At 45.9% G+C, this 12,421-nt stretch overlaps 1 protein-coding gene across 1 annotated transcript in view; it reads right to left on the minus strand.

Annotated features, from left to right (window-relative positions):
- DCLK3 (doublecortin like kinase 3) overlaps positions 1 to 10,004 on the minus strand; it is a 32,925-nt gene extending 22,921 nt beyond the window's left edge. Inside the window, exon 1 of the mRNA XM_057555762.1 lies at positions 9,956 to 10,004. Coding sequence (XP_057411745.1) covers positions 9,956 to 10,004 — 49 coding nt within the window. The remainder of the gene's footprint in view (positions 1 to 9,955) is intronic.
- Between the last annotated feature and the right edge of the window lie 2,417 nt (positions 10,005 to 12,421).

Consider the following 12,421-nt stretch of genomic DNA (forward strand, 5'->3'; position numbering starts at 1 on the left):
ATGAGTCTGGCTAATGGTTTATCAATTTTGTTTATCTTCTCAAAGAACCAGCTTTTAGTTTTATTGATCTTTGCTATTGCTTTGTTCATTTCTTTTTCATTTATTTCTGAACTGATCTTTATGATTCCTTTCCTTCTGCTAACTTTGGGGTTTTTTTGTTCTTCTTTCTCTAATTGCTTCAGGTGTAAGGTTAGGTCGTTTATTTGAGATGTTTCTTGTTGCTTGAGGTAGGATTGTATTGCTGTAAACTTCCCTCTTAGAACTGCTTTTGCTGCATCCTATAGGTTTTGGGTTGTCGTGTTTTCACTGTCATTTGTTTCTAGATATTTTTTGATTTCCTCTTTGATTTCTTCAGTGATCTCTTGGTTATTTAGTAGTGTATTGTTTAGCCTCCATGTGTTCATATTTTTTACAGATTTTTTCCTGTAATTGATATCTAGTCTCATAGCATTGTGGTCAGAAAAGATACTTGATACAATTTCAATTTTCTTAAATTTACCAAGACTTGATTTGTGACCCAAGATATGATCTATCCAGAGAATGTTCCATGAGCACTTGAGAAGAAAGTGTATTCTGTTGTTTTTGAATGGAATGCCCTATAAATATGAATTAAGTCCATCTTGTTTAGTGTATCATTTAAAGCTTGTGTTTCCTTATTTATTTTCATTTTGGATGATCTTTAGCACCCCACCCCTACTATGATTGTGTTACTGTCAATCTCCCTTTTTATGGCTGTTAGCATTTGCCTTATGTATTGAGGTGCTCCTATGTTGGGTGCATAAATATTTACAATTGTTATATCTTCTTCTTGGATTGATCCCTTGATCATTATGTAGTGTCCTTCTCTGTGTCTTGTAATAGTCTTTATTTTAAAGTCTATTTTGTCTGATATGAGAATTGCTACTACAGCTTTCTTTTGATTTCCATTTGCGTGGAATATCTTTTTCCATCCCCTCACTTTCAGTCTGTATGTGTCCCTAGGTCTGAAGTGGGTCTCTTCTAGACAGCATATATACAGGTCTTGTTTTTGTATCCATTCAGCCAGTCTATGTCTTTTGGTGGGAGCATTTAATCCATTTACATTTAAGGTAGTTATCGATATGTATGTTCCTATTACCATTTTCTTAATTGTTTTGGGTTTGTTAGTGTAGGTCATTTCCTTCTCTTGTGTTTCCTGCCTAGAGAAATTCCTTTAGCATTTGTTGTAAAGCTGGTTTGGTGGTGCTGAATTCTCTTAGCTTTTGCTTGTCTGTAAAGCTTTTGATTTCTCCATCGAATCTGAATGAGATCCTTGCTGGGTAGAGTAATCTTGGTTGTAGGTTTTTCCCTTTCATCACTTTAAATATGTGCTGCCACACCCTTCTGGCTTGCAGTGTTTCTGCTGAAAGATCAGATGTTAACCTTATGGGGATTCCCTTGTATGTTATTTGTTGTTTTTCCCTTGCTGCTTTTAATATTTTTTCTTTGTATTTAATTTTTGATAGTTTGATTAATATGTGTCTTGGCATATTTCTCCTTGGATTTATCCTGTATGGGACTCTCTGCGCTTCTTGGACTTGATTGACTATTTCCTTTCCCATATTAGGGAAGTTTTCAACTATCATCTCTCAAATATTTTCTCAGTCCCTTTCTTTTTCTCCTCTTCTTCTGGGACCCCAATAATTCTAATGTTGGTGCGTTTAATGTTGTCCCAGAGGTCTCTGAGACTGTCCTCAATTCTTTTCATTCTTTTTTCTTTATTCTGCTCTGCGGTAGTTATTTCCACTATTTTATCTTCCAGATCACTTATGCATTCTTCTGCCTCAGTTATTCTGCTATTGATTCCTTCTAGAGAATTTTTAATTTCATTTATTGTGTTGTTCATCATTGTTTGTTTGCTGTTTAGTTCTTCTTGGTCCTTGTTAAACGTTTCTTGTATTTTCTCCATTCTATTTCTGAGATTTTGGATCATCTTTACTATCATTACTCTGAATTCTTTTTCAGGTAGACTGCCTATTTCCTCTTCATTTATTTGGTCTGGTGGGTTTTTTTTTTTTTTTTTTAAATTTTTTTTTTTTTTTTTTTTTTATTTATTTTTGGCTGTGTTGGGTCTTCGTTTCTGTGCGAGGGCTTTCTCTAGTTGCGGCAAGCGGGGGCCACTCCTCATCGCGGTGCGCGGGCCTCTCACTGTCGTGGCCTCTCTTGTTGCGGAGCACAAGCTCCAGACGCGCAGGCTCAGTAATTGTGGCTCACGGGCCTAGTTGCTCCGCGGCATGTGGGATCCTCCCAGACCAGGGCTCGAACCCGTGTCCCCTGCGTTGGCAGGCAGATTCTCAACTGCTGCGCCACCAGGGAAGCCCGGGTTTTTTTTTTTTTAAGCCAGTTTTTTTTTTGTTTTTTTAAAAAATTTATTTATTTTATTTTTGGCTATGTTGGGTCTTCGTTTCTGTGCAAGGGCTTTCTCCAGTTGCGGCGAGCGGGGGCCACTCTTCATCGTGGTGCGCGGGCCTCTCCCTGTCGCGGCCTCTCCCATTGCGGAGCACAGGCTCCAGACGTGCAGGCTCAGTAGTTGTGGCTCACGGGCTTAGTTGCTCCGCGGCATGTGGGATCTTCCCAGACCAGGGCTCGAACCCATGTCCCATGCATTGGCAGGCAGATTCTTAACCACTGCGCCACCAGGGAAGCTCTGGTCTGGTGGGTTTTTACCTTGCTCCTTCATTTGCTGTGTGTTTCTCTGTCTTCTCATTTTGTTTAACTTACTGTGTTTGGAATCTCCTTTTCGCAGGCTGCATGTTCGTAGTTCCCATTGTTTTTGGTGTCTGTCCCCAGTGGGTAAGGTTGGTTCAGTGGTTTCTGTAGGCCTCCTGATGGAGGGGATTGGTGCCTCCACCAGTGTTCTGGTGGTTGAGGCTGGATCTTGTCTTTCTGGTGGGCAGGACAGTGTCTGCTGGTGTGTTTTGGGGTGTCTGTGACCTTATTATGATTTTAGGCAGCCTCTCTGCTAATGGGTGGGGTTGTGTTCCTGTCTTGCTAGTTGTTTGGCATAGGGTGTCCAGCACTGTAGCTTGCTGGTCATTGAGTGGAACTGGGTCTTAGTGTTGAGATGGAGATCTCTGGGAGAGCTTCTGCCGTTTGATATTACGTGGAGCCGGGAGGTCTCTGGTGGACCAATGTCCTGAACTCGGCTCACCCACCTCAGCGGCACAGGCCTGACACCTCGCTGGAGCACCAAGACCCTGTCAGCCACATGGCTCAGAAGAAAAAGGAGAAGAAAAAGAAAGAAAGAAAAAAATAAAATAATTAAAATAAAAAATAATTTTAAAATTATTAAAAATTTAAAAATTAAATTAAAAAAAGAAAAAAAAGAAGAAGAGAGCAACCAAACCAAAAAATAAATCCACCAATGATAACCAGCACTAAAAACTATACTGAAAAACAAAAACAAAAACAAAAAACGGACAGACAGACCCTAGAACAATAACTCTAAATACTAAACTAAGTTAAACATAAAACCAAAAACAAATTAGATGCAGAAAGCAAACCCCAAGTCTACAGTTGCTCTCACAGTCCACCGCCTCAATTTTGGGATGATTCGTTGTCTATTCAGGTATTCCAGAGATGCAGGGTACATCAAGTTGACTGTGGAGATTTAATCGGCTGCTCCTGAGGCTGCTGGGAGAGATTTCCCTTTCTCTTCTTTGTTCGCACAGCGCCTGGGGTTCCGCTTTGGATTTGGCCCCGCCTCTGCGTGTAGGTCGCCTGAGGGCATCTGTTCTTCGCTCAGACAGGACGGGGTTAAAGCAGCAGCTGATTAGGGGGCTCTGGCTCTCTCAGGCCGGGGGGAGGGAGCGGTGCGGAATGCGGGGCGAGCCTGCGGCAGAGGCCGGCGTGACGTTGCAACAGCCTGAGATGCGCCATGTGTTCTCCCGGGGAGGTTGTCCCCGGATCACGGGACCCTGGCAGTGGCGGGCTGCACAGGTTCCCGGGAGGGGAGGTGTGGATGGTGACCTGTGCTTGCACACAGGTTTCTTCGTGGCTGCAGCAGCAGCCTTAGCGTTTCATGCCCCGTCTCTGGAGTCCGCGCTGGTAGCCACAGCTCGCACCCATCTCTGGAGCTTCTTTAAGCGGCTCTCTGAATCCCCTCTCCTCGTGCACCGTGAAACAAAGAGGCAGGAAAAAGTCTCTTGCCTCTTCGGCAGTTCCAGACTTTTTCCCGGAATCCCTCCTGGCTGGCTGTGGTGCACTAGCCCCCTTCAGCCTGTGTTCACGCCGCCAACCCCAGTCCTCTCCCTGGGATCTGACCTCCGAGGACCGAGCCTCAGCTCCCAGCCCCCGCCCATCCCAGTGGGTGAGCAGACAAGCCTCTCGGGCTGGTGAGTGCAGCTCGGCACCGATCCTCTGTGAAGGAATCTCTCCACTTTGCCCTCCGCACCCCTGTTGCTGCGCTCTCCTCCGTGGCTCCGAAGCTTCCCCCTGGCAACCCCCCATCTCCGCCAGTGAAGGGGCTTCCTAGTGTGGAAACTTTTCCTCTTTCATAGCTCCCTCCCTGAGATGCAGGTCCCGTCCCTATTCTTTTGTCTCTGTTTTTTCTTTTTTCTTTTGCCCTACCCAGGTACGTGGGGAGTTTCTTGCCTTTTGGGAAATCTGAGGTCTTCTGCCAGTGTTCAGTAGGTGTTCTGTAGGAGTTGTTCCACATGTAGATGTATTTCTGATGTATTTGTGGGGAGGAATGTGATCTCCATGTCTTACTCCTCCACCATCTTGAAGGTCTCCCCCAAAATGATAATTTTTAAGTGCATTTGAATTGTAGCAGAAAGTCCAGTTGTGCCAGCATGGGCAATTTGGCCCAGCATATTGACACAGAATGTTTTTTGGTTTTTAATTATAACATACAATCTGTTCTGAGATGATTTCCATCTAGACACAGGTGTCCGATTAGATGACAAGTGGTGGCCGGTACTGATCTTCCCACAGGATTTATGAGCTTACCAGTCATGTTTACAGTTAAACTATTTATTTATGTACATCTGTTGTTCCTTTCTTCTCATAGTCTCTCTGATCTGCCTCCATTTTTGGCTGAGAGGGTTGATGCTGAGAGAGGAGAAGAGAGGTCTCCAGCAGTCACACTAGTTCATGTTTCCTCAGGAAACAGGAAGGATGCCAAGGAAGGTAACCTTCAGATGCACGTGTGCAAAGGCACTAAGTCTTCTCATTTGTTTTCCTTAGTGTGCTTCTCACGGAGTGGGACCCTCAATACATATTTGTCAGGCTAAGGAAAGGGAAAAGAATTCTCTATTCCAGGGAAGGTTCAGGGGAGAACCAGGAGGACAAAGGAATATTCTGTGAATACCCTAGGGATGCAGGAGAGTTTAGCATGGAAGGGGGCTCAGGAGGGGCCCAGAGGAGGTCCAAGATGGGATGTCAGGAGACACACACCAGTACTCTTGGAACAGGACAGACACTGTGGGTCGCATGTTGAGTGGTGACTTAGGACAAAAGAGGCAAGTCGTGATGAGACCTCAGGGTCCCAAATAGTGAACCTGCGCAGTTTGAGTGTAATGACAGATGACTAGGCCCTGTGGTACCCAGAGTCTGAGGGCAGTGGGGGGGGGAGGTGGGCACGCTCTGGGATGCTTGTGCCCAGCCAGTTTCTGCAGACCCTAGCTCAGAAGCTGTCCTGATTTCCGGCGGTTAGGAGAGCACTGTGGGCACACTCCACCCTTGAATCCAGGAGAGGCTCCACAGGAGTGGCCCCATCCCAGGGCGCAGACACAAAGGATGTGAAGACAGCGCAGCTCAGCCTGTATTACCGCATGCGTCACGCATGCGCAGCCCAATGCCCAGGAGTTCTCAAACTCACTTAAAGCCTCTGTAATCTGGGGCCAGAGTGAGAACTCGGTCCCTCTCCTTCCCAACATAATTAGGAGCTACAGGAATGGCACTTCTGGTTCTGTCTGCATCGTGCTACTGGGGAGTCCTGGGAAAACACAACCTCAAGATGCAATTATTATTATTATTATTATTATGGCCGCACCGCGGGGCCTGCGGGATCTTCGTTCTGCGACCAGGGATCCAACCACACCCCCTACAGTGGAAGTGCAGAGTCTTAATCCCTGAACCACCAGGGAAGTCCCAAGATGCAATTATTTTTATCCTCTCTTCCACAAGCCCTCCTTCCTCCTTTAAAGTTCTTGGTCCAGAGCAAATTTTTCTCCTTTAGAAAAAAAATCAGGAGATTCTGAATGCCTGGTGCATAGGCAGGGAGAGCAAATATTAGGGAGAGGAAGAGCCTGGCACGTCCCTGGGGCCCTGGGCTCAGTCTCCAGGAACAGTCCCATCTCCCAGGGAAAACAGCACCCTCAAGGCCTTTGGGGCTGACTGTGAGCAGCGCTATCCCAGGACCTACCCAGATAACCTGTGTCCACTCGTCTCCAACAACAACTTACAAAATCGATTAAGTGGAACCATATGAAATTACCAGTAGTTCTACCAATTACCCCAAAATGGAAATTTCATATGGCTCAACCTAACATGATCTAGGATAATAACTCCTCCTGTGTCCCTACACCAACAATCAATAGTTAATTGAGGTATAGATAGTAAAAATTAAACATCCTAATTCCCAGTCCTCAGCCACTCGCCAGCAGCTTCCAGGAAAGGGTACAGAAAAAAAGTGCTCTTGTAGCATCATTTTTTGGTTAATTTCCTACAGCAACGTAAATTGACTCAACCTGACAATACTGCTGCTTTTGCCTCAAACGCCCCCAATACAACTGTCTACAGGGTTTTGCCCCAGCACCCATCAAGCGCATGCATGCAGCAGAACTTTCATGAAGCCACTCCTCTGCTCAAGAGCCTATGGTGGCTCCTTATTAACATCTTTGAGGGCCAAACCCTTGACATGGAAGGCGCTCCCTCATCCAGCGGCCCCTCACCCATCCCAACCCGACTCCACTGTCACTCTCCCACCCATCCAAGCCTCACCATCATGTAAGACCTAAGACCCGTATCCACCACCAAACCCTCCCTGACTTCACAAGTTCACAGTCAGAGCTCCCTCGTCTGACGCTCTGTTCATTCATTAAACATTTCACATGAATGCTTGAGACCCTTCCTCCTGCACACCTCAGCTCTCTGTTACTTTATCTTCAAAGGTGTAAGTATTCTCAACTAAACTCAGGCTCTCCAAAGGCAGAGACTGTGGATTATGCAAACTCTCTTCCTCTGTCCTAGTACATGAGATTTGGGAAACCTGTTTTCAGTCCTAACATCAGCACATATATCATGTCTCAGGCTTCTGGCTCTCCTTGTAAATAATTGAGTGTCATTCGTTTCCACATTGGTAGACATCCCACAACAGACCTTAACTAGATGAAACAAGTAACGTTGACAGAAAACACAATCACAGACATCCACTGACTACCAGTAAATGTGCCAAGGTAGCATGTGTCAAGAACAACTAATACAGGTAGGGAAGAGCAGTGTATTTCTTCAGAATTTTGTGAAAGCTTCATTTTAGAGTTGCACAAAGAATGTGAACATGGGGTCAGAAGCTCTAATTTAAATCCTGGTCCTACCAGGCTCTAAGTAGCTGTGTGACCTTGGGAACATTATGTGATCTTTCTGAGCCTCAGTTTCTACATGGGCTAAACTTGGTACCTCACCCCTGCCTGCTGCTTAGCATAGAGTGGGCACTCAGACTGTGTTTATTTTCTTCCCTCTCCCTCTCCAACCTCTTGTAACCTTGGGTTTCCCCCAAATCCACGTATATGTCAAGGGCAAAGAGGACACGATGCTAAATGTGACTCAGCAGGGTGAATTTGTCATTTATCTAGTGACTGAAATAGAAAACCAGTAGGGACAGGATATTAAGAGAAACAGTTGGGCAGATCTAAGCATACGGCTCCTGTGGGGAGAGAAACTTCACGTTCACTGATCCTAGAATTACCTGACTGGTGTGAGCCAATAAGCTCAGTTACTGCATAAGCATTTTGCTGTTATTACCTCTAATGGGTTTGGCTCCTAGCGACTGTGCCTCCTATCTGATAGCACAATTCAGATGAATTAACATAACCCAGTTTCACAACGGTCACCTCTATGTTTTTCCACTGAAAAGGCTACAAAAATGACTGGAAATCACATGAACCCAGTTTCTTTTCTAATCATTTATTATTCCTCTGTTCAGGCTGCTAATCATCAAGTTTAGGGTCAAGACAAAGTAATGAAAATATACTGCTAAAATGAATCTTTTCCGTATCTTCTTTCATCAGAACAAAGGGAGTATACCTTTTCCTAGTCATTTTTTTAAAATTATTTATTTATTTATTTATTTTATTTATTTGGTTGTGCCGGGTCTTAGTTGCAGCAGGCAGGCTCCTTAGTTGCGACACTCAGGCTCCTTAGTTGTGGCATGCAAACTCTTGGTTGCGGCATGCCATGTGGGATCTAGTTCCCTGACCAGGGATCGAACTCAGGCCCCCTGCATTGGGGGCATGGAGTCTTAACCACTGCGCCACCAGCGAAGTCCCTTCCTAGTCATTTTTTAACCATAACCCATATGCCTAATTACACCACAAAGAAAAACTACGTCCAAGGTCAGCATCCACTTTGGAATTCTTGCCTTGGCTCCTATAATAACATGCTAGAAAAAGAAATGGGAGAATCACACCCAAATTGCTATAGGATATAAATAATACATAATCACTCTTTAAGCATTTACTAATCCTGAGTATTAAAAGAAATGGAAATTGGTGTTTTAAAACATCTGGTAATATGCAATGCAACAACACAAAAATGCCTGGAAAATAAAAGTCAATGTAATGCATCTAATGACATGTAATCCCCCTTCCTAGCAGGGAAGCTCCACTTGAAATACTTTCCCTTTTATCAACCTTTCATTCCTTAATTGTGTCACCAGACTTATGGCCTCAGTAGGCAGTGCTGAGACGATTCACCTCCATTCTTCTGTGGAAGATGGAGTGGAACTGGCTGAAATCATTTTCCTTTTCACTGAGTAATCATTTGTCCTGGGCTTTTTCCAGGGCTCTGTTTGGGAACAAACTCATTTTGCTCATATGCAAATCTGAGGCAGGAGAAACATTTGCGAACTTACATTTGATTATGCAAACATCCCAAGGAGGATTTCCTAAACGAATAAAAAATTGGAATGCAGCCTTTTACTAAGCCTCGAAAATGCTACTGTTTCGTAAGTGGGAGGCCTGGCCAATGGCTGTATTGATCAAAACTGGGGAAATTAACAAGGGTAAGGTAATAAAATGAAATGCCACGCTATTTATTGTCTGTCATCACTGATGACACTCTAATTAATGTCATCGCTACCTAATCTTCTTTATTACCAGCAGGACATCAACCAAGCCATCAGAAACAGAGTAATTAAAAAGACGTTTTCCAGTTCTCATCTCAGAAGTGCCCCAGTTTTGGGTTGCTTTTTATCTGCTGATCTTCCCATGCCAATTCCCCAAGTGCCTCTCAGCATGTTGGCACGAGAGCCCTCTATGGTCTCTCGGTGAGGGATGTTTGCCAGTCCTTGTTACAACAGATGCCTGATACATTTTTTCTAAGCTACTCGCTGATTTAACGATGACCTTTACTGTCCCAGCTACCTCGAAATTGTGATGCATTTTATGCATGCCTCTGTTGTTTACAAGGGGATTCTAAAGTGAACCAGCTTACATGTTGTTCCTCGTTTTCAAAGCTTATCTCTGACCACCCTCAATAGTTCTCATCCTCCCTCCCTCAGTTTTCTGCTCACCCTGATCTGGTCCTGCATACGCTACCCATCTCATAATCACATCACAGTTTCCACTTCCTCCCCTGCTAGTTTTATTTTGTCTGAAGAATCTTCATGCTCCATGCAAGCCAGAAGGTATTCTCCTCTCTCCCCAGACGTCCCAGGTCACACCAAGACAAAAAAGACTGACGACCGAAGTATGAACTTTTCCCTGTTGTCACTCACCTGCCTCCTTTGAGCATCCTTCTAAAGTGGCAAAGCCAGCACCTCCCATTTCTGATATACCGTGTTCTACAGGGCAGGGCTTCTCAAATGCTAATGTGCACACACACCACTGGGGACCGTGTTAAAGTGCAGGTCCCAATTCAGTCAGTCCAGGTCGAGGGTGGGGCTGAGATTCTGCAGCTCTAACACGGTCCCATGTGATACAATGCTGCTGGCCCAAGGACCACACTTGGAGAAGCAAAGCTACAGAGCTAAGCTATAGAGAGAAGTTCCAAGTATCCTTCCAGGAATGCTGGTCAACCATTAGCATTTTGAAAGCGGCCCATAAACGATTCCCTAAAGTAGTGTTATAACAAACAGTTTCTTTATTTTCATAATGTGAATAAGTGATGTGTGATAGGTAGTCAAAACAGGACATCACCCGTGCAGTGGAACACAAAATCCACTCATGATTTCCTTGCCAAACGGTTTTCTTTCAAGTACGGCAAACAGAAACGGGGGAGGGCGTGATGAAGGATTTGACTACCCAGAGTAGACCAGCAGCATCGGTATCCCCTGGGAGATCATTAGAAATGCGGAATTTCAGACCCCACTCCAGACCTAAAGAAGCAGATTCTGCATTTTAACAAGATCCCCAGATGATCCGATGCACACTGAAGTTTGAGGAGCACTGCTTTGGACCGTCTCTTACTTCATCAAACCGGTTAGTGGAACCAAAATATACAGAACACAACGGGAGGGATCAGAATGTCCTTGGACTAGCACGTATCCGTTTGATTAACCCCGAGAGCATGGCAGTGCGACCCAACCAAGTCCAAACTGGGATCCAAGGCAGCCAGTGGCCCAGGGCCGGGACCTATTTGCACCAGTTGCCAAATGGGCAGGAAGGGAGTGGGCGAAGGGGGCAAAGGAGATGTTCTGTGCCCAGGTATCACGGACACCTGGGAGGAGATCAGGCCGAGGGGCAATGACAAAAGAGGGGACAGCTTGGCATCTATGCCCTGCCCTCCAAGCCTTGGAGCACAGGGTTAAGGATGGACGCTGAGGGAGATGTGTTTTGAAAGCCTGTGTGAGGCACTGGGACCCAAATGCGGAGGTACAACAGAGTAAGCAGAGAACCAGCCCCCTGCCTCCCCAGCACAGCAGGAGGGGGCAAGGCGGTGCCCTGGGGACACATTGGCAGCCAGGGGACAGCAAGGCCAGGGGAAGTGAGGAGTGACATCATGACAGGAGGAAGAAGAGGAGCCACGCTGCACCTGAGCACAGGTGACGTCCTCCCCGGGGGACTCCAAGGACTCAGGCTGAGGTCCTGTGAGAGCAGGCAGGGCCGCTGGGACTCCACGCTGGGCATTAATATTAACATGGCCTCGTTTGCCCCCAGGCTGGTGAGGCTTCGGACATGCCAGTGACCACGACAATAACCTTCTCTCCAACTGCTGGTCCTCCAGATGAACCCTTCTCCCGCCTTCTGATTATTCCGTCACATGAAGCCTTCATGCTCCTCTTTTTGCTTGCTGCCCTGTGTGCCACTGTTGTCCCTCACGTTGTCCTCCTTTGTGACATCCGATACCGGTTTGCTTTGACTGAGGCTTCCCCTGGGGACAGCTTTTCTTTCGGTCTGACCCCTGGGTTTAATGTTTCCTCCCAACAGTTGCCAACTCATCCACGATCGCATCCCTGGGGTGTCACCACTCACTCAGTAAAATTCCAAGAGGGCACGGCTCCCAGGCCAGGCTGTGGTTTCCTATGATCTGGATTTTTAATCCCAATTGTCTGTTGCAGATCAGAGATTCATAATAGCCTTGATTTGGGCTGAGTTTTGCCTTTCTCAGTACTGTTCAGGGAGGCTCAAGGGGGTGTGTTTATTTGGAAAGGGAGCACTAAAGTACATCCCACCTTGGAACCTGTCTCCAGCTGACTTGATGCCTGCAAGGCTTCCTATTTTCTTTCTTCTGTCTGATTATCGCACCCCAAGGCCTTCACCGGCCTACTGATCTCCACGGGACTGTGTCACAACAACATTCAAACATTGGGCTAGACAGAGCTTTACCACACTCCATCCCTATAGGTGAGGCTGCAGAAATCATTCTAAAAGCAAACTCCTCCATCATCTTTGTTCTAGAGAGATGAGCACTTCTCATTCATTTCTACATCTCTGTGCTTTGGTTGGACGGATCTTAGATTGATGTAAAGACACTTGGAATATTTGCACCATCTGCTAGTGCCTCCCTGCAGACTCTCACCCCTCATTCTCAGATGCTTATCTGAGGGGCAGGCACAGAGCTCCACTATCCATTATTGGGACTTCCCTGGCAGTCCAGTGGTTAGGACTCTGCACTTTCACTGCCAAGGGCTCAGGTTCAATCCCTGGTTGGGGAACTAAGACCTCACATGCTGTGCGGTGTGGAAAAAAACAAAAAACAATTTAAAAAAACCCTGCCATTATTGTAAGGACAGAGGAGGCAA

Source organism: Balaenoptera acutorostrata, chromosome 10 (assembly GCF_949987535.1).
Source record: "Balaenoptera acutorostrata chromosome 10, mBalAcu1.1, whole genome shotgun sequence".
Classification (NCBI taxonomy): Eukaryota; Metazoa; Chordata; class Mammalia; order Artiodactyla; family Balaenopteridae; genus Balaenoptera; species Balaenoptera acutorostrata.